The sequence below is a fragment of the Amaranthus tricolor genome, chromosome 2 (genome assembly GCF_026212465.1).
Source record: "Amaranthus tricolor cultivar Red isolate AtriRed21 chromosome 2, ASM2621246v1, whole genome shotgun sequence".
NCBI classification, from domain to species: Eukaryota; Viridiplantae; Streptophyta; class Magnoliopsida; order Caryophyllales; family Amaranthaceae; genus Amaranthus; species Amaranthus tricolor.
The window spans coordinates 1,874,689-1,899,027 of record NC_080048.1 but is presented as its reverse complement, the minus strand read 5'-3'; the positions used below and the strand labels follow the sequence as shown (position 1 = coordinate 1,899,027).

At 27.7% G+C, this 24,339-nt stretch overlaps 1 protein-coding gene across 1 annotated transcript; it reads right to left on the bottom strand.

Moving 5' to 3' along the window:
* Positions 1–19,084: 19,084 nt before the first annotated feature.
* Positions 19,085–22,986, bottom strand: LOC130807027 (gibberellin 20 oxidase 1). The gene is made up of 3 exons (XM_057672309.1): positions 22,257–22,986; positions 21,132–21,453; positions 19,085–19,748 (listed from the first exon to the last, which is right to left on the bottom strand). Exons 1-3 carry the CDS (start codon positions 22,814–22,816, stop codon positions 19,473–19,475), a joined length of 1,158 nt encoding a protein of 385 aa, XP_057528292.1. The 5' UTR covers positions 22,817–22,986; the 3' UTR covers positions 19,085–19,472.
* Positions 22,987–24,339: the final 1,353 nt, after the last annotated feature.

Sequence of the window (24,339 nt, the reverse complement as noted above, 5' to 3'; positions counted from 1 at the left end):
CAACTTATCACCTAAAACTTTCAAGACCCGTACTTTTGTAGGCCCATTCTTTCACGTCACTGAAGTAGTCTAGATATCAAAATAGGCCTTTCAAATTTGTTACATAGGAGCTAGAGTTTAGAGTTTAGGAATTTAGAATTTTAAAATCACAAATTCTTGTGAGAGATTGTCTTTCAATGAGACGACTTCAAAATAAGTATTTTATATATTAATAATTAGTATTATTGAGCTATTTAACCCATATATAAGATGCATTTTACGGTGAGACCGTCTTGTTTTAACCTTGTTGAATTTATTAAGATTTTGTTTATTTCTATATAAATTAGAGATTTAAGATTTTTGGTTTTTCATTTTTTTTATAGAATTTAATATTAAAAGATATTACCATTTTTTTTTATGAAGTCTCAACTTACAAGGATTTCCTCTGCATATCTAACTAGAATCAAACTTGGTTCCTCGAGCAATGTTATGTGTAATATATGAAATTCTAAATTAAGAATTGATGGAAGAGAGAGAGGTTGAGAGAAACTTTTTGAGCATTATCAGTTCAAAAAAATTTAGACTAACTTAAATACGACTTGATTACATTTTAATAATAATTTAATCGAACCATAAGTTTATTGACTAAGCAAATTTAAGGTTCAGTTTATAAATCGTCTCCAAATCGGTCACATGCGACTTGAGTACACTTCTATTGAAGATGATATGTTCCTTGTCATTCTTCTTTTCCCATATAATGGGCAAGATTACAAAAATCTAACAAAAAAGTCATAAAATTAAGATTCAATTAGTATCCAAGAAATGTCTAAATCATGAAAAACTCATCTATATGTTACTTTATTAGTCATACATATTTGATAATACAACTCAATTAACTATAAATATTCAATATTATAATAACTAAAAAGTCTAAAGGATCTAACAATGATTTCAACCATGTAAAGTCAATTGTAACATGATCTCCATGCAATCATAGTAAAGCTTCTTAGTCTTCCAAGTAATAGTAATTATTGTCTCACTCTAATTATCCTTCTTAAATTACCCTTTAATTAGTACGGAAACATTAGATAACCTTTAAATAAACATAACAAAATAAATTATAATCCCTTAATTACTTAATTAAAATTTGGAATCTTAAGAATACTACACTATGATTGCACGACCAAGTAATAAAAGGGCAAATGGACTAGAAGGAAATACTTAGTCAAATTCATAGCACATTTACAAATCAAAATGAAATGAAATTGTAGCTAGCCAGATTCAAAAGACTAGATGGTCTGATATCTATCTGATTTTATAATTAAACTTGACTTTAAAAATAGACATATAATTATTTAAAAATCAAGATGAACACAATAATTGATTTCAAGCCGATATGAAACACCTATTTAAAATTAACCCGATAATCGAAATGAGCAACTTTGATCTAGAATATCCACCAGTTAGAACACATTCTAAGAACAACATCATAATGCTCTAGAAAAATATTTGGACATTATTACTATCAATTATCAATTGTTGTCCTCTGTGATGATTAAAATAAATCACACAAAAAAAGATATAATAAAGTTAATTTTTTTTTGGGTGGTTTTGATGCTTGAATTTATCCATGAATACCAATTTTTAGATATACAATTATGTTCAAATCATACTTCCAGGGAATACATTTTGTTCCTAATATGTTCCTATTTATTTTACATTTAAAACAAATTTGGAGCTGTTAAATTAGGCTGGACTTATTATGGATGACAGCATATTAACAGGAAAATACGAGGTGCACACACTTTATAACTAAGGAGATATATATCATTCCAAAACCATATGGCAATGGGAAGAAGGTCTCTAATAGCTTATAAAGTGTGCAAAACATTTTTAATTTGTCGATGTGGGATAAACCATCCCAACACCCCCCTCACATGCGAATGCCCGTCAAGTTCACATGTGGGAGTAATCAATTAGGGTATGAACGCCATTTTTTTCGGATCTACCATTTTAATTTTTTATCAAACCATCAGTTCTGATACAATGTTAAATTAGACTGAACTTATTGTGGATGCCAACATATTAACGGGGAAACATGAGGTGCACTACTTCATAGCTACGAAGATATATACCATCCCAAAACCATATGGCAATGGGAAGAAGGTCTCTAATAGCTTATAAAGTGTGCACAACATCTTTAATTTATCGATGTGGGATAAACCATCCCAATAGGAGCCAAAATTACTAACAAGTCATTAAAAGATTAAAATAAAATGCTAAAAGTAAACTAATTTAAACTCATATTTAAATGTCCCTTGATTCAAAATTTTTATACGATCAAATACCTTACACATGCTTTAAATCACCCTTATAAAAGACTCTTTGATATCAAGCTAGTTTTGATCTTTATGGCATTTTTTCATCTATTTTAAACATTTTATTGCAACTTATCAATTGCACTTCCAAGTTGTGCTTGTGTTAGGATTATGAAGGAGGTATGAGGTTGAATTAATGCGTGGTTTTAAGATTTTTCTTTTCATTTTTGTAATAAGAATATAATTCTTACTACTTATAGATTAAATATATTTCTTTCTTTTCTTAATATTTATCTGATTTTCTCCACGAGTAAAAATATTTTCTTTCTCATTTTAATATTCAATCATTGTTAATTTTTTTTTTCATATTTTATAAAACTTCAATTTCCAATTGACGTCCAAGTCTATTGACATATTTTCTACCCCATGTATTCAGATATATTCTCCCATATTTTAATGTTTTGACCATTACCAAACTAAATCTTATTTTTTATATATATTTAATGGACTTCCCAGTCACTTTTCAACATATAACTACTTAAATAAAAATATTTAGAGAGCAAAGTAGAAGTGATACACATAAGTTTTGAAAGAAGACTTGTTTAATATGATAATGCTACACATTAACATATTATCTCTTATACATCTTTTTCTTATAGTGTTTATTAAAAGTATAAACTTTACATATACTAATATTGCAATTAAATATTTAGTTTTTAAAATTCTATCTTATATGAAATATTGAAAAAAAAAAATCTTTGTTTATCTTCATTAAAAACTGAAAACGTTTATGTAATAAGTCTAAATTATATATATAATTTTTGCTCAAGGCTCCAATTTCTCTTGAGACGCCCCTAGGTGCTTACATTTTGTGTGCCTATTTTTTATGTACTTTCGAAAACATGATAAATTCATAGTATTTTTACATCAAAATTTGAATAATATTATTTTTGGATAAAATAAATAAAATAAATTAGTTGTCACTATAACTATAAGTCTATACCGTATACAATTAAAAAGAATAATAACACTATAAACCTATAATCATAATTCTAATCATATAAAGTCTGGCTTCATTTATTTTTATTTATTGTTATATGGTCTTAAAATTTTGAGTTGAGTATTTCGTTGCTTTTTCACGTTGCATTTTCACGTTATTTTTAAGCGAGTTATTTATCCTCTTCATCGTTCAAAGTACTAAATAACAATTGAACTATTAGAATGGAACAAATTAAATTTCCATAAGCTTAAGTTATTGTAGTACGACAAAACTAGAGAAAATTTTAACATTTCTTCTATGTATAATTGATTTTTATTTTGTTGTTTATATTTGAAATATTCAAGATCTTTTAAAGATATATATGAGTTAAATATATTCATGCCATCCTGTTAAATTCGTTTAACATATAAAATGTTACTCTATCCTTTTTATAGTTTTTTTATAAAATATTCATATGTATATATGAGATTATGAAAAAAATAAATGTAACGAATATTATAATAAAAGGGAGGAAGTAATAAATTAATTTTGACGATCCACATAACAAGAAATTCAACCTAAAAATGTTAGAATATAGTATATTTTCTGAGATGTCAATTATAAGCTTTAACATAACTAAAAAAGACAAAAATGAAAGAATTTTTGGGATATAAGAATCCAATGCAAAGAGAAAAAAATGTTATCAACTGCCAACTCGTAAAAAGGGAAGGAAGCAAAACAATAAAAACAAGCAGTAAACATCAAAATCAGCAAACACTTGGCAGTGAATAAACTAATAATTAAAATTCTAATTAAAAAGCATAAAAATGGAAAGTAGAAAATGACAAAATACTATCATAGAGGAAATTATAATTATAATTAATCAATGGAGTAAAATAAACTAGAATATTAATAATGGACTGATTCTTGGATTTATCCGTAACATGAAATCCACTTAAAATGAGATATAGTTCCCATAAAATTTGTCGTTTTGATGCATGCAAATTGACAAATTATAATTTAAAAAATTATTCAAAAAATCCAAATTATTATTTAGAAAAAAAAATGGAAAGAAAATACAAGAGCTTGATCCCAAAGAATTAGTTGAGTTTTGATAAGAGTATGCTGTAATGGATGTGGTCCTTTTTTAGATTGGGATTGTATATAAACGAGATAAAACCAAAAAAATAAATTATATAATATGAGAAAAAAAACATAATAATTTAATTTAAATAAAATAAATATACAAATAATTTCTCTAAAGTTAAGTAACTTTTTTTGTTTTTGCTTCTTTACCCACTGAATTGTCCTAATTAAAATATTCAAAGGTGAAGGATCAAACCTAATTTGTAAAGCGGCAACGAATTGAAAAAGTACTAATAATTTAACACAAGTAACACAACAAGGTTGGGAAGTTTTTAATTTCATATTTTAGGGATTGTGCGAAGGCTTCAAAGAAATATTCTTGGTGTAACATTCATTGTATATAATGATCACTTATAATTCTAAAGTAATGACTTAAAATCTTAAAGTTATCAATTAGATAAATAGATTGATTTTATGGGTTCATCTCATGATACGACGGTATTCATATAAAATGAGCTGACTTATGTATTGTTTTTGGTTTTTTAGTAGTAATAAATAAAAAACTATAGAAGTAGCGAGATTCCATATACTCTTGTCAATACAATTCAAATCAGTCCTTAAAATCATACTGATTTAACAAAGAAAACTGAAGTAGAAAAAAAAGTAAATTATTAAACAAAATTGGTACACTACCATAAAAAAACAAAATAAATATTTTAGGGCAGTAGGATAAATTTGTATATGTGATGAAAAAGTTAATTAAATATATTGATGAAAATTAACGAAATGCTATGAATTATGACAAAAATAAATGCGGGACAAATTTAGTGAAATGTACTTAAAAAATTGGTAAAATTCGTGGAATTTATACCCAAACACTAGAAAATGTAATAACACATCGCAATTTTTTGTTTAATGTTTAGGTCGACAATGTTTTTTTTATTTTTATTTTTATTTTTTTTTTAATCAATTTAAGGGTATAATGCATGAAAACTTTACGATACAGTAGCATATAAATCAAAAAAATAAAGAAACTACAAAATACTTACAGATATTTTTTATTTAATGGATGGATGGATATACATTGATTGCATGTAATATCACAACAAGTGGCACTTAATTTTGCTAGCCACTACAAACTAAGAAAAACAAAAAAAAATAAAAAAAATCATAATTGTTCAACTCTTAAAAAGAGATTTGTGAGATATTATAGATAAAGAGAATGAATGAATAAATCTTGTCTTTTTACTACAAGCTATATCTGTCATATGCAGATTTCACAATCATACCAATAGTTAATTAGAAAAAGTCTTTTTTTTATTCGGTTTACAGTATTTTAATTTCGATTAATTTTAAAAGTTATTAAAATAATAAATATTTTATATTTGATATGTATAATCAAGTATAATTATTAAAAAATCATCATCATCATACCCAGTGTATTCCAGCTCATAAAAAACTATGATCAGGGTATGGGGAGGGAAGAACCACAACAACTCATACTCATAGCGGAGAGTGCGGTCAAAAAGTCCCTCGGCTAGAGAAAGGTCTTCAAAAAGAGAAAAACCTGCAATTTACAAATAGGATAAATGAAATATGTACAAATAATTAAAAATAAAGATAAAAGTAATCATTGGAAAATACTTGCTACTATTAAATTAGTGCACCTTAAAATAACGTGAACTAAGTATATACATGTTAATTAAACCAATAACAATCTGTCTTGTATGAGACTGTCTCATCATGAGACGGATACATATAAAAGGCCCATTAGTAAAAAAACATTGACAAATAATAAAAACCAAATTTCCACTTGTACAGAAAGCAATCCTTTAAAATAATTTAGATTAATCCAATTAAAATTGTTTTCAACTCAATAAAAAATTAGTGAACCAACAAAAGGAAAAGAGTTATTTTTATTAAAAAAGCAAAAAAAAAAAAATTATTATCAAGAGTTGAATAAACCGTTATAGGTTTATTGTGTTTGACATGCTGACATATACTAATTACATCTTCGGTTTCATTATATTTATAACTGATAGTGATATTTTCTAATACATCATATCATAATAAGTGTTTTAGATTAGAGGAAATATAACTATATTATAATACTCCTTTTATCGTGCCTATAAAAAAGTACCGTATAACTCAAAAGGCTCTCATATATATGAATTGTATGGCGTTTTACTTTCTGTCTAGACGGAGAGAAATAAATAATTTGGAATTCGAATCTTAGATTATGGTGGCATTAATTATTTATTTTGCATGGAGTTCTTCGTTATTATTCATATTATTATTATTATTATTAATTACTAAACACGACGAGGTATCTAAAATCAATTTGAATATATTAATATGGTTCATGGTTTTTGTCTTTTTGTTGATTTATTATAGTGGACCTTGCATGCCTCTTAATTGCCAAATAAGACCAAATAAGGTGGGGTCAAAATCTACTTATTTTAATTAATTAATAGGAGTAAAAGTTAAATTAGGTATTTAATTTAAGATTGTTGTAAGAATATAATTTATTCTAAAAAAACAAAATTAATTAGAATATGTTAAGAGTAATAATTAGACATCTAATTGGAGTATCTTTCAATATTATGGTGGATTTGAACATTTTTTCCTTACATTCTTTTTAATTAATAGGTATTTGATTTTAGGGAAAGTTCAATTTCTCTTTAACCTTCTTAGATTGGTTTGAATTGTAGTGGGTTGAAATTATCGGTAAATTGAATTTGAATTTCTACAAATCTGAATTATTTTCTCTTTTTTTGTCTTCTTATTTATTTTTTTCATAGCTTTCAATGCATATTTAAAAGTCAAATAAATATAATTGTAAAATTTAAAAATTATAAAAAATTGATCTATATAAATATGTTTTATATACCATCGAGATTGTTATGGACTTGTAAATAAAATTAAACGTTAAAATTTGGATATTTTATTTGAAAAGAAGAAATAAGAACGGTTGGAGTATTTATCTAAATTAAAATATTTGACTACTAGGATATGTAGCTTATTATTGGTCGTTTATAGTTTTGTTAAAGTAATGCTTTTGTTAATATTTAATTAATTTCAGCTCAATGATCAGTATTTAGAAAGTGGTAATGCATCTCTAAATAAAATAATTAACTTTTGTCGTATACAATAAAACCAAAAGTTAGTATGGCGATCTTCTATCTTACCTTTTGCTTTAAAAAATATGTGTGTTAAACTTTCTTGATTGCAAATTTGCAACTTTGGAGTTACACTTCCAAACGGATATACTAGCAGTATTTTTAAATTTGTAATACTTTCAAACCAATTAATAGTGAGCACATAAATTATTTATTCAAAACATTTCAAAAAAATACCATGTCCATTTATTCAAACCAATTTAACATAAATTATTTGTTATGTATATTCGACCCTTTTAAATCTTACTCTAAGAGCTAATCATTTAATGATATTGAGGGAATGTAATGATTTGATTATAAAACAATAATTATAGCAAAAACAAAAAATGATTTTTGATGAAATTTAAGTTTATCAAAATATACATCAAAATAATAATTAATATATTTTGTTAATTTGGTTTGAGGGAAAGCTTAAGAACAAAAAATAAATAATGTCGGGATAAAAGATTGGAGAAAATTTAATTTTTCTAATTTTAAAAAGTACTCTCTCTGTTTTTTTATCTTTGTCCACTTGGAGTTTTTCACACATATTAAGAAAAATAGAATTTTTTATAGTAGTACGTATTATTTTAATTAGATAGTAGTGTGAAGTAATAATTGTATTAGAAGTATGATAAAGAATAAAATTAAACAAAAGTTAAACTTAAAAACTGATTGTATTAATTGATGAGAGAGAACTATATAAAATGGGTGGAATAACTAACCTACTAAACTTTCCAAATTAGGAAAATTTTGGAGGGTATTCTAAAAAAAGGGAGCGAAAAAAGTATCAAAAATACATCAGCTTACATGTCTAGAATTTTTCACTTACATTAGGCAATTTAGGAGTATATGGTTTAAGAAATTAAATGTAGCTAATCATAGATTACATGGATAATCTGAAGAAAAAAACCTTACAAATTCTGTTTTCAGAATATATATAAGTTGTTGTACCATAACAAATCAAAACCACCAACTTCATTTTCTGAACTAGAACCACCAAACAAAGGCTGCTGAACCATAATAGTAGCATAACAGTTGAAAAGAACCACCAAACAGTAGCATAACAGCTGTTGAACCAGAATCACATTAAAATCAGTGCATCATTGCCTTGTAATGGCTTTCAGGAAGTGAGGATGAGTAACATGGGGCATGGTACATTGGATCAAAATGCATATGATCCAGAGTTGAGTTCAGAATCAGAAGAAGAATCACAGCACATGGAGGATCAGCAGGCACAACAAACAAATCATCATAAGCCATGGGACAACAATGAGTTAAGGCATCTTGTATTTCAAGAGATGTTGTCACTAAAAACTAGTGACTCACTTCCTCAAGGCACATTCAAAAGGATTGCTCAAAAATATGCTTATCATCATAGAACCATAAGAAACTTATGAAAACGAGCAATTCAAACCAAAGAAGCAAACAAGCTATACGTTGTGAAATCAAAATACAAAAACTGTGGAAGAAAAAGAGTGGTGGTACCACCAAACATACTTGAGTCTAAACCAATGGCCAACCGTACGTGTATTAGAGACATGTTTAGACTTAACACCGTCAACGGTTTGGAGGTTGATAAAAAGAGGCGAGATAAAGGCACACTCAAATCCATTACACCTGGCTTTAACCGACGCCAACAAAATAAGAAGGGTGGAGTGGATTTTGAGCCTTATCCAAGAGGACACCATTCAAAGACATCCAATATACAAAGCCATGTACGATTTCATTCACATAGATGAAAAGTGGTTTTATTTAACCAAAAACACACAAAGAGTTTATCTAGCACACAAAGAAAAGATCTCGTATAGGGCATCAAAGTCATCATAATTCATACCTAAGGCCATATTCTTAGGGGCAATTGCAAGGCCTAGATGGAATCGATATGCCAATGTACATTTGATAGGAAAATTGGCATTTTCCCTTTCATTAATAGGATGGCAGCACAAAGAGACTCAAAAAATCGACCAAGGGGGTCAATAGAAATTAAACCAACCGAGTCAGTTACTCAAGAGGTGTATAGGAATATGCTTATACAACAACTCATTCCAGCCATACTAAGAAAGTGACCAAGTGAAGGTCCTTCACTTATTTTTATTCAACAAGATAATGCAAGAGTTCATATCACAAATGATGATCCGATTTGGCAACAACACAATAGGCAAGGTGGTTTAACATTCATTCTTACACAACAACCTCCAAACAGTCCAGATTGCAACATTCTTGATTTGGGTTTCTTTAGAAGCATACAATCGTTAATGCATAAAAAGATGCCCAAAAACATGATAGAATTGATAATAGCAGTTGAAGATGCATTCGGAGAGTTAAATCTAAAGACGTTAACAAATGTATGGATCTCATTACAACACCATTTAAATGAGATTCTAAAGGTTAAGGGATGTAATGACTAAATACAACCACACTTTGGAAAGAAGGTACAAGAAGACAATGGTAGGTTAAGGATTCAAGTTAGAATACCAACACAATTGGTTAGAGAAGCTGTTTCTTTTCTTAACTCAAACAGAGAACAACAACCAACACAAGCACTAACAGAGAATGAGGATGCTGCACGAACTTCACAAATAATTCATGAAGCATATGATGAAGCAATTGAAGAAACTCAAGGATGATTGACTACTCTAAACAGCCCTTCAGATTATTTTGTTTAAATCATCATTAAAAATGTGACTTTAAAAGCTTAGCAGTAACAAATTGTCAACCATATTCCATATCACTAATTAATGTTCATGTTTTTTCTAATTCACTTCATTATTTTAAATTATTTCAGAAAAAGGCCACCTGATTCATCATAGAGGTAGTGCATCCTCTCAGATTATAATTGTTCATCAACAAATGAAGCCACTAAACATGCTAAAAAATCAAGTGATCAACCAAGGAGTTAAAGTTATTTTTTCAGAATTAACAGGTGAATAGTCCTCTACAAAAGAACATCACAGGGGCTTGTAAAAAAAAGAAGAAACAGTCCCAAAACATCAACATAAACGAACAAAAACATCAACAAAATTCAGAAGAACAAAAACCAGATGAACGCAAAATTCCAACAAACACCAATATCAGATCAACATAAACCACATCAATAATAACCAGCAACAAAATTATATCCCAAATGTCAGATGAAAGTCTAAAAAACGAAAACAGATCAACCTTACTATCATCAAACACATTTTTAGGGTTTAATTTAGCCCTAGGAGCAATAACATCTTCAGGAGTGCCAGGGACAACCAAATCGAGTTGATCTTCTTTCACGTTTGATGGACTTGAAGGATCTAATTCAAATGGAGAATCAAACAACCATTCAACAATTGTTGGTGGTAGTTCCTTTTCAACAGAAGGTAAAGAAGGTGGAGATTCATGATAAATTGATGTAGCATCATCTTCAAGGGACTTATGATATGCCTCAATATTGTTTTTGGACCACCTTAAAATTTCATTTGAGTACGAATGTGGACGCCCATGAAAGGAACAAGAACAAAATTCACCATACTCATAGAGACCATCGTAAAGAAACGAAGGAATTGAACAATCACTCTTTGATTCGTTGTTTTCCATCTCTAAAAAAACAAATATACCTTAGATTTTTCAAGAATGGTAAAGCTTCAACAAGATGCTAATGATGGATGAAGGAACAGTGGGCATGCAAGTTCCAAAAGTTTGCCAAAAATCACAAAACGAACCTCAAAATGTTGAGAATTAAACGATCTATATTTTAGTTCAGTAAAATTGAACTAAAATTAACCAAGATACAAGGGGAGGGGAGATGTAAAGAAGCCATGAAAATGGTTTTCTGAAGAGAGAAAGAGAGAAAACCGTGTAAAATGGGAGAGAGAAGGTGAAAGAAATCAGAAGCAATAATGAGGTACACAACCCCTAAAACATTTTAAATAACCCAACGAATATTCTGGATGATATAAGGGGTAATGGGGTGGTTTAAAGGGGTAAATATAGGAAAAATAATTTCCAAAAATAGAAAGTATTATAAAGTGGACAAACATATGAAAGTACTCGTTATAGTAAGGTGGAAAAATATAAAAGAACGGAAGGAGTACCATCCAAATGCAAAATTTTTAAAAGTAAATTTTTTAAATAATAAATTTTTTTTTAAAAGTAAATTTTTTAAATAATAAATTTTTTTTATAAAATTTTTATAAAAACAAATCTAGTTATTTAATGAACAAAATTAAAATAACGAGAATAAACCCTAATCGTTATGATGAAGAGAATTTTATAACATTAAAGTCGTACAAAGTTTTAACTTATCTTAGGCAACAAAGATATGGTAGAAGCAAAAGCATTGTAAATAAAGCCTACAAGACAAGTGCTACAAATTTAGGTTCATTAGGAGTAATATTTAATTTATTCAAGAAATAATAAGAAATCATCAAATCCATTTATGCATGCATGGTAAATCTTTGACTGAGGTCATGGCGCTTGTTAGTAATTGTCACAATATATTACATTACATATAAGGACGTTTATTACCCAACTTGTAGTCAGTATATATATACATATTTTTTCTTTTCTTTGAGCTTGCTATTGAAAATGACATTTCTTCTTATAACATGTCACTTCTAATAACAAATTAAAAAGAATAAAGAGTATTAATTATATATATGTATATATATTTAGAGTTTTTTAGTGAAAGATTTCTAAATGTATATACTATAGTTATGGATAGGATAAGGATAGAGGAAGGAATTACATATAGTGAACATTTGTGGTTTATTGTCAATCAACATTTGGAAGTTTTGATGATCATGTTGAGGAATTATTTCAAATGAACGCCCTAGATATGTTATAACCCTATTATTGTCACATATATAAGTCAATTAAAAGTTTAAGATAATAATTAAAACCTATAATTAATTATATACTTTATCATGTTTATGCACATGGGTGCCTTTTGGGTTAGAATTATCATAGATGCAACATAAGTTCTCCTCATATTGGCGATAAATATAATTTCACTTGTAATAATAAGAGATGGATGAGATTCAAGTCCACTTGGCTTATGATACCATTTCAATAAATTACCAACTCAAAAGTGATGGTTGGAATTCCATAATATGTTATATATTCATCAATTATGTTCCCTTACATGAGAACTCTTTGACCTTGATGTGTGGATGCAATATAAAATTTCTTTAAACAAGTTGTTAAATATTTCACATATTTAACTTAAAATAAAAATGAATTATCATCGATCTCGTGTTATTCCACCACATTAACTCTAATACCATGTCAAGAATTCAACTTCACAGTTAACTCAAAACACAAAAAATTTTCAATATTTCGATAATTAGATAAAACTTGCTTTACAATAATATAAAAAACATGACATGTTCAAACATATGTGCTCGTTTGAGCATTTGCATTCTTTTCTTCATTTTTTTCTTGGTTATGACCTGTCAAGCTCATCCGCACCCCTTTTCTCCTTAATTTCCAAAAAAGAATATAATGGACAATGATTGTTATATGTTATTTCCAAAAAAATTACCTTGTGTTATCTTGTTAAGTTTTTATTGTTGTTCTCATGCATGCATTTACCCCATGACATATTTTTTTTCCAGCTAATATGATTCTCGTTTATATTTTCCCCTTTTATCTTAAATTTAAGAGACAAAGAAGTAAATTGTGTAATTATTTTGAACTATTTGTTAGAAATATATAAAAATGAAAGTTAAGGATTCAACTGAGGATCAACTAGAAAAACATGTTCTTTCTGATTTCTAAATTTTTAATAAACTTTTCATCGAAACTAATTCAATCTTTAGATCAATAAGCTTTTATTTTGCTAAACGCTTAAGTTGATAGTCAATTAAAAGCCTATATATATATATATATATATATATATATATGTATATGTATATGTCGTAATAAACATCAACGTCACTCACAATCACATACATTAATATCGTATTAGATGTTTTACACTTGATGAATGTCGAGACCACGAATCTAACATATATGTGGACTAGTGGCAATGGGAATGTGGCCAGCAGAAAATGGTAGACTAAGACATGTCAAATGAGGCTGGTGAAATCCATAGAGCAATCTTAGTAAGTGTCTTTATATGTGGGATGAATAGAAGAAACGTCAATTATTTTTGTAATTATGCATGGATTGTGAAGAGAAAGCCAGAGGAGGAGGAGGAATAAACAACAAGGTTTCCACGTGAAGGGGGCCTTTAAGGAGGCATATATTAACACTACCAAATACCAATTAGGGATTAGCTACTAGCCTTCATTGTCTTCACTTGTGAGGCAGTGTGTGCACTTTCGAAAGGTTCCATTTTTCTCTCAATTAAATGATTTGTGTTTGTATTCGATGTATATTAATATTAATTTAAATCTATAGCTAGGTTATTAAGTTGTAATTCTATTATTGTACCTTTTTTATTAAAAAATATGTTTTATTTGGTTTTTTTGTTTGAGTGATCTGTAATAACCGTCAAGATGTATGATTGATTTATCTGATGGTTGCTGCAGATTCAAAGAGATATTAATTGAATAAGAAGACAACTGGCAAGAGGGAAATGTATCCAGGTCCATTCAAAAAGTAAGAAAAACGATGATTTATTATTTAATAGTTAGGAGTCTATAATAGTATATATATTTTGTAACTAAGGGCCCATAATAACCTCAGGCTCGGCCCCGTAGTTATCATTTGTATATATTTAATATCTTTTAAAAATCTCTTTCTACATGATAAAAATTCTTTTTAAAATATGTTGTTGCGATGAAATTAACTCAACTAAATGTTTTAATTGATTGATGGAGCTTTAAAATATGTTATCGATCTATCACACTCCTTCAAAAGACAATAATTTGAGCAAGAATTAGAAGTGTGGATGTTGCTCGTGTCTTTCCCATATTTAATGTCAAATACTCTATTCAGTAAAAACTCATAACCCTTTATCACTTTGAATTTTAAATCATGTGATTGTCAATAAAATTATATCAATTAAAAAATTGAATTGGTAGTTAAAACTCTTCATTATGTATATATACTCTTCATTATGTATCATTATGAATTTTAAATCAAATATATATACATACGCTAAGTTTTCATGTGATTTTATGATATATACTCTTCATTATGTATCATTTTATCAAATTTTTTGCTGGTACTAACAAATACTTAGCTAGTATAAGAATTGATGGTAACATAAATATTTATAGCGTTTTATCATTTACTCCAATTACAATAGTTTTTAATTCAGATAATGCTCTTCCTTTTTTAATCAAATATCCCATTTAGTTTGATACAATTTTTTTTTAAAAAAAAGGGGGGATGAACCACATAAGAGCAGGGAATATGAAAAGAAAGATGATAATTTAATGACAAAAAGTCAGAAGAAAAATGTAAGCACATAAAAAAATGAGACATTTAATATGAACATTTCAAAATTAAAGAGAGAAAATGAAATATTTAATTAGAATAGAAGGGAGTTTCAGTAAATATACTGAAGGTGACCCACAAGTTTACCTGTTTACTATTGCAAATTTGTCCGCTATCTATTTACTCTTTTATCTTTATGATCAATTTGCTAACGACAATAACATTTACAATATATATTTATTGTCACTAACAAATTAATAGTGAAAGAGAGAGTACAAAGTAGGAGTAAAACTAAAAGTATGATTCAAATAATAGACAAAACATCAAACATGTATAGTACCAAAAGACATTTAAGTCTATTACTGTCTCTCCAAATATATGAATGGTGATTATGAGACTGAGAGAACAGGTAGATTTTTGTTCATAAAGAGTTGCAGATTAACTCTATGTTTTAACTACGGTCAATTGTGCTGGATACATGTACTCTCTTTTAGAATTGTTCATTTAGGTCATCGGATTAATTTGAAATTAAATGTTTTAAGTCAGTTTAAAATCGAGTCTTGTTTTCATGTTGTTTTTGACATATTTATAGATCAATTTTTAAAGTCAAGTCATCGGGTCTGTTTGAACACCTCCAAGTCTTTTGCCCACATGTGATGTTATATTTTTCATTTTGACCAGTATAATAAGATTTGCTATATTTTTTATTTTAATCATGCCCCTCACTTTTTTTTATCTATCTAATTTAAAAAACTTTTCCACTTCACTATAAATTATACATTTTACATAATGACCCATATTTTTTCGTTGTAGCAAATTGCTACGGGATAGAGAGTACACAATAACAATAATAATAACATCAACAGAAGAATATTGCTGGATTTTAAAGACAAACACCACGACAAATGTTGCAAGTATTCCCATCACATACTATATAACACACAAAAATCCAAAAATTCAGATATAAATAAATATAAAAATAAGATGAATAAAACCAAAAAAAAAAGCTAATAAGTCTATTAATCTTGAATGTATTTTAGCAAAACACCTAACATTATATTTAAAATAATTCAAAAATTTGTGGGGTATAACGGGCATCCCATATCTTGGAAGTATATACTAAAGTGTCTTTTACCTCTTGCCTATGTAAATCAAACAAAATAAACAAAGGTGATTGGTTAAATTACAAATAAAATGACGTTCATTCTGCCACAATTACATCATCTCTAGACTTCTTCATGGCTTTTTAGGTAATAGGTAATACCTAAATTTTCAAAGCTACTCCCTTCATCTTTAACTGTTTGCCCCGTACGAGTATTCATTTTTTTTAGTTGCTCTTTAGTGATTGCTCCTTTTTTTTTTATTGCCAAAAAGTTACCTTATTTTGTTTCTAACTGATTTTCACCGAAGTATTTATTTAGGTCATCGATTTCATTTTAAGTTAGGTGTAATAGATTGATTTGAAATCAAGTTTTGTGTCTACATTGATTTTTACATAAGTGTAAATTCATTTTAGTTCGGGTCAAAAATCGTGTTCGGGTGAATATCGGGTCGTCAGGTCTGTTTTAAACACCTATATTGAGTGTTGTATCATGTACTTTTTGTTGGTTTCAATTTGAGTTTTGTATTGTCATTGATTTTTACATAATTATAAATTAATTTTTAAAGTTGGGTCAAAGTCATGTTCCATAACACAGTCGGGTGTATTTTGAACAATTTTAGTTTTTACAACTATAATAATTTTAGTTGTTAATTTGAGTGCTGGTTAAATTTATTAGCTGTAATAATTAACGAACTAAAAGTATCAACTGACTTGATAATTAAGTTAACCATTACATTGAAAAGTTGAGTACTCTCATTTTAGGAAGTTGGTTACAACTTATTACTTTATATTGTTTGGAGTATTTTTGTTGATTTAATTTACATCATAAAAATCATATGATTGAAGCTAATTCATAATGATATTTTATATTTATATAAGAATTAGAATTATTAAATAGAAATATTTAATTTTTTTATATTAAAATTAACCATTTGGACCTCAAAACGGCTCAAGCTGATTTTATTAATGACATATAGGGCATGTAAGGATTTTACATTTTGTCACCTAACTAATTAATTATGCTGATTCATTAATAACCGTTCTAAATAATATAGACACGGAATGTTAATAAATATGTTTTTTATTTTCCACCTTTATCAAAAATAATTTTTACTTTTTAATTTATAGAAAAATTATAAATTAAAATTTTGCTCACACTCTTTTAATTAAGTTCACCTAACTTGGTGTCCTAAATTTTAATATTTATTATTTGTGGATATTTTTTTAATTAGGGTGACAAAGCCATAATTGGATATAAAAATAATTAAAAAGTTATCTTCTACAAGGATCATGGTTTCTTTATTATAGATTGTTAATTGATCTAAATTTTTATGTATGTGTATGTTGTTAATTACGATGTAGATATTGTATAACTCTTTTATCAATAAATTAATCTTGATTTCAAAAAAAGTTTGATATTGTTAGAGTATATATAACATATCCTGGGGCTTCAACCATAAGCTTAAGCTTTTGGTTGAGTTGGTTCCTTTACATGGTATCAGAAGCCAATGTGACAAAAGGTCACGGGTTCGAATCTCAACCACCCCTCATTCAAAGTGGAATATTGAGCACCATGTATGAGGAGAACATGTGTTGCATCCACACTTCTAGCCCAAAGGGCTCTCGTGTGAGGGGGCGTGTTAGAGTATATAACATATCCTGGGGCTTCAACCATCAGCTTAAGCTTTTGGTTGAGTTGGTTCCTTGACAGATATTACATACCTTTTTATATATGAAGATGGAAATTAAGACTAATTTTTTTCTTCCATGGTACATATCTGTTTAAATAAACAAATTTAAAAAGTTATTTGACTTTTAATAAAAAAAGATTAACAAAGATATTTTTGTATCTAATATATAATAATACTCAACTAACTCAAACAAGTTTAAGTCTTGATTTTTTTTTCTCAAAATATTCTAAAAATTTTATTCTATTTTGAAATGTCAAAAAGTGAGAAAAAAATACTTAAAGGATCCATGAAAGGCCTTTGATGACTAGTCACTTCATTTCAAAAATAAAGTTTAATTCTTGACATGCATATATATATATATATATAGATAGCCTTGATGAGTATTCCAATTATCTTACCACATATATGTGGCTTTCCAAGACTCAATAGGTGAAAAAGTTCCCACTAAAAATGGAAGGCCATGGATGGGTTGGCTGAATTCGAATAGCACTAACATATGTCCAATTTTCATGTGCTATCCAATATGACAATCTCAAAATATTAGCATCTTGATCATATACTATATGTTCTTCTACTTTTGTGCAAAAATAATATGCTTTTTAGTTCTCTTACCTAAATTCACTAGTCACTACCCTACCAAAATGAAATTAATTCATTACTTTGAAGATATTCTAGCTTGTAAGATGAACTTCACCAACTCACATGACTTGTAAATTATACCCAATCAATTCAAAACTTTCAAATCTTGAGGTCTTGTTAGCTACTAATCATGAGAATCTAGGCTCGACCTTATTTAGGTTATGATTCTAATTATTTGATAAAATCCTTTTTTATATAAATTGAATAATATATAACACTTATCAAAAATAGATAATCGAGTTGTTTTTGCATGTACCCATGTAGAGATTATTAGTATACCGACCTTTATATATTTATATACTGAGTTCGCATTAGCTACTAATTATTGTCTAGTTAAATTAGTTCGATATCATAGCTCCATGCTAGCTAATTTAGATGCAAATAATATAGAAATATGTGTGTTTAAGGGACTTTTGTCTTAAATTAATCTAATTTAATCATAAAATTTGTCTTTATATTAATAACTACAAAACATACTTTTATTTTATGTAGTTAGAGATGTTGTGAATATTTAAGGAGAAAAGAAAATAAAGAGTTAGGATTTTTGTATATTATAAAGTTGTTGGATATGGACGGAAATTGTCACAATCAAATAATCAAGTAAGAGGAATATTAATATCACAACCAAATTTGATCAAAGTGCTTAAAACAACATATTTTATGATATCTCTAAACCTAATAGCTACATATTTATTATGGTTTTTTAAATCCAAAATCACTCCATAATCATATTATTAATAAATTATTATAAAAATTTTATACAAGAAAATTCAAAGATGCAATGCACTCACTAGTCATTAAATCTTTTGGTTCTTATAAAACTCAACTAATCTAAAATCTAATATAATCCTATATAAATAATTAAAGAAAGAAAAAAAAAACTACTAATTGCATCTTAATAAAATTCTTCAAAATCCCTCAAAATGGCCTTTTAATTATTTATTTTTTGGCCTATAAATATTATCAAACATCATTAAAATTATCATTGGTTTGATACCGCCATCTTTTCCCTTCTTGAATAGCAATTGCATGAGGAAGTCTAACATTATGATAGTCGTGGATCATATCGAATATATCTCGTTCATAAAAGCTATAATTAGGATCTGGTGAAAAACGAAGAAGTTTATCAAATAAGAGCGAAATTCCAACATATGTCACTTTTCAATTGGTTGAGTTTTTTTGTTGTTGAATCCATTCAGAGAAGACCTTTAGAGTGTTCATATCAGCTCTGTAATGGTTTTGTGTAAATTCTAGCAACATGGGCCATGTGAAATCAGGGTATACCCTTGGGAAGTTCTCATTATCTACAAGTTCTCTTGGTGGCTTAACAACTTTATCTTTGTTTGGGCATAAAAAAAATGCTAGTGACTTCCTTGGCTTTTCACTATTCACCACTGCTCTATGCAAGCAACTTTTGTATCTCCCATTTGTTAGTGCCTACAATATCATCAACATAAATATTAGAAAAATTATTTTTATATGTAACCCTAAGATAATAATAAATAGAAAATCAAATATTAAAATCAAAGTCAAGAGTAATTTATTTTAAATTTTTAATCTTTTTTATCGTGGTAAGGTTGAAGAATTCTAAAGGCAAAGGGAAGAGAGAAATTACCATTGATATAGGTGGAGAAAATTGAAACCTTGTTAACAATGCAATAATATGTTGTATTTCAACTTAATTATTTATTATGTTTAATATTTTATTATATTTTAGTTTGATTAAGTTCATATCAATCACTTAAAAGTGAAAAGAACATGTATAAATTAAAAAGCTTACTCTCTTTTTACAAAGTCATCAATAAATTGAAAAGTATGTTTTTTCAATTTATCATGGTTTTATTTTTTTTATATTTCTTGATAAAAAAATTAGGAAATTTTGACAAGTTTGGATTTTTATTAAAAAGTTACTTTTTGTTACAGGAATTAAAAGCACAAAATCAAATTTCTCCAAATACTATACAAAAAGTGATCTTGAACGTGTCATGTAAGGGATTTCAAACCTATTACAAGATTATATTGTCCCTTTCATAGTTAAATTAATTTCCTTCCTGTTTTTACTAATTAACATTATTTCTATATCAAATATGTTGTTATTTAGAGCGTATAATAGTCATCGAAAATTAAATCAAATAAATTAATTTGATAATATCCTAAGGTTGCAAAGTGTGTGTTTTGAGCAAAATGTAGTGATCACGGATCCTAAAACAACTCGCGGCTTGTGAAGAAGGGTTTGTAATTGGGTTGGTTATAGTATTACTATATAGTGTTACTATTTGGAGTATGTTAAAAGGGTTTGTAATTGGGTTGGTTATAGTTTGGACTATTTTTAGTTGAGTTGTTTTTTAATATAAGAATCAGATTAATTTTTGATTAAGTCAATTTAAATTTATTAAGTTTAATTTTAAATTTTTTCTTGTGAATTAAATCATCAAAAATATTAAAAAGTATTCTTTTTACATCAATTACTTAATATACCAATCCAAAATATCAAAACTGAATTGAAATTATAATTGTTTTTACATATCAAAACGGGTCAGATACTTATGTTGGTTTACCCTAATATAGAATATTTTTCAAATTTTTTAATGGGGTCATAATAAGTTACATGCTAATATTTTTGAAGTATACAACTTATAATTTTCAAATTTTACTAAATATTAGGTCAATTTCAAGTTAAATTAATAATTGAAAATCCTAAGTACTACTATAAGTGGAAAAAACTAAAAGATAGGAGGAGGATTATATTAGGACAAAGAAAATATTATCAGGATAAGAGACAAATGACATATTATTGGATGATATATATATATTACGTACCATAAAAGTGTCACCAATGTTGACGACAAAAGCGTTATTATTAGGGGGAATCGAACGCCATTTCCCATCGACAAACACTTGAAGACCACCAACTTGATCTTGGTGTAGAATGGCTAGAGAAGTCGGATCACAATGAGGTCCGGTGCCGAGCGTAAGGTCCGGCCGTTGACACGGCGGGTAGTAGTTGAGGCGCATGACCGACTCATGGCCTTCAAAAAACTCCTTGTAATATCTTCTTCCTACTCCAAGACTTAAACCAAGCAACTCCATAATTTTTATTGAAAGTGTGCTCATAGCTTCACAATATTCTTGGTACACTTTCCTGTTCATAACAAATACAATTTTACTTCCATTTTAGTTAACGAGTGAATCTAAGCTCAGACCTGTCTCGGTCATAACCATGGTCCGAGAGTGTAGCAAATGAAATATTGGAGTTTTAATCATTAAGTTAAGCTTATTACCTATATAACGTATATTCAAACCTCAACTATTAGATTAAACTGATTTTTAAGGCTACAATATGTATTTCTATAATTCAACGTGTTATTTTGATAATTTATATACTGAATTATATACATTTAAAATTATAAAAAGTTAATATTATGAAAGTATGCTATTAGATGATTAAAAGAGATCCACTTGGCTATATTTTTTCTTACATATTAGTCGCAGTATATAGAATAAGCTTGATCGATGAATAGTGCCAATAACTATAATGCAACAAATATTTCTGAACGGATGTGGTATATATTATGTTATATACTCTATTAATATATATAAAAAAATAGCAACCAAATTGGTTCAGTAAATATGTAGAAATATGTGTGCAACCGTATCATTCATATAAAAATTTACTTTAATTTTTTTTCAGATAAAAAATTTACTTTTATTAGAAAGTAATAAAGTCATTAGAACTCTAATTAATTATGATTTTCTAAGAAAGTCAAAATGTAAAAAGTTACTTTCTACAAAATATTTGTCACACTTTAATTAAATTTTATTCTTCTTTATGAATAGAAAAGTTGAGTAGTGAAATTTTGTGATTATAACATACGTTTGTTCAAAGTTGAAATAAAAGGCAAGCTAAGTAATAAACCTTAGCTTAATTAGTTTAATTTAACTTACCCCAAGTGATTAAACTCATCACCCAATTTATTCTTGAAATAATCTTCAACAATTCTAGAACGTTCTTGAGGAGAAAAGTTAAAGGAAAGAGTTTCTTTCCATGGGAGATTACAAGAGAATCTACCAGTAAAAGAACTAGCATACCCACAATGCTCACCAAGTTTCCTTTGAGCTTTTTGTTTTTGAGTTAAAGTTTGGTGAAAGAAATCATCCATTAAATCATGGGCATCTTTAATTAATTTAGGATTAACACCATGATTAACAACTAAAAAGAAACCATATTTAAGACAAGCTTCAGTTATGAGCTTTGAAACTTCCATGGCTTCTTGAGGAGAATCCATTGAAAGGAAGGCATGGAGGTCTATAAGAGGGACAGATAATTCTTCAGGGTTAATGGTGCTTGGTTTTTCATTATCTGGCCATATAAATTGTTGGGGTATGTTGGATTGATGGCTATGAAATGAAGCATCAAATATAAGTGGATTATTTTGGTTTTGGTCCTTAGAGATTTGGTGGGTTTTTGGAGTAGGATTTATGTTGGTCATGCAATCAATAGCCATTGTTGCATGAAGCTATGTATGTTCTCTTTTACTTGAGTTTTGTAGAAAGTGATGGAGTGAGAGAATTTATAGGAAAAAGGTAAAGAGGAAAAAGTGTATGTTTTTTGTTTGAGGAAAAGAGGAGAAATGTTGGGCATCTTATAGCTATCAAAAAAGGGCTTATTTGCATAAAATGCCTTCTAAAAGTGTGTTTTTGCATTGGAAAGCCTTAACAAATTAAAATATAAAGTGTAAAATGGTGTGAGGTGCTTATTTGGCTCATTGGGTTGATTTTGGGTCATTTATTTAATTCAGATTATCAGTTTAAATTCAGGTCTTGTGTTTATATGAATTAGCTTTTACATAATTGTAAATCTATTTTTAAGTCAGGTCAAATTAAATTTGATTAATAAGTCAAGTAAATATCGAGTTGTCAAATCTGTTTTGAATACCTCTAATAATATGTACCAATTTGTTTTATCGAGTAGTACTGTCTCAGACATTTTTAGAGCTAGTTGGAAAATATTAGCTAGGTTTTCAAGTAATGAAAATGTTTACATTGACCTTTCAATATAACTATCAAAACCATGAGATAATTGAAGTAAGCAAATTACTAGTATGTTTTCAAATTTCTACATATAGAATATTAGTGGGTTATTGTTCTCTTTATTTATTTTAACATATACTACAGTATTCACAAATAAATGTGTATTTGTACTACTTCAATGGTAAATAAAAGAATATAAAAAATTTTTGAAAGAAAAAGGGAAATAAAAATATAAATTAAATTTAAAAGACCAAGAAAATAAAAGTAAATTTACTATAAATCCTTAAAATAAACATAACTCAACGTAGTAATTTTCTAAAGTTAAAATAAATGATAGTTTGACTTCTTAAATCATGAGGACAATAGGAGAGTGGTATCTTTGATTTTTGAAGAGCAATTAATCACTATATTGATTATAAAAAATAAATAGTACTTAATTTCTCACTATCAATTTGCAGTATTTTTCTATTTAATTTATCTTATTTATTTTATATTTTCTTAAGTAGTGATTTCACTTTTTTTTTTAATTTCATTTATAAATGTATTCTTTCTCCATCTTTACCGATTAATTCTATCACACGCTTTATTTTTATTCTATATATTCTTCAATTTAATTTTTTTTATTAAATTTTACCTATACTATAACATAATTCGTGTAATATGAGATGGACAAAGAGGGAATATAGATAATGAAACTTCAGAAAGATGGAAAATTGAAATCATACATAGTAAGTTTCCATATGGAATAGCTAAGGATTATCCTCATAGTAAGAGGTGTTCATTTAGTTATTGGGTTAATTTTAAATCATGTATTTCGAATTGGTTAAAAATCGAGTCTTATATTTATGTAGGTTTTTACATAATTGTTAGTCTATTTTTAAAGTCGAATCATATTAAACTTGATTACCAAATTGAATAAATATTAAATTGTCAAATTTTATCAAACACTAGTCATAGCAAGTTTCCTCGTATATCAATAGGGAAGGTTCTCTTGCCA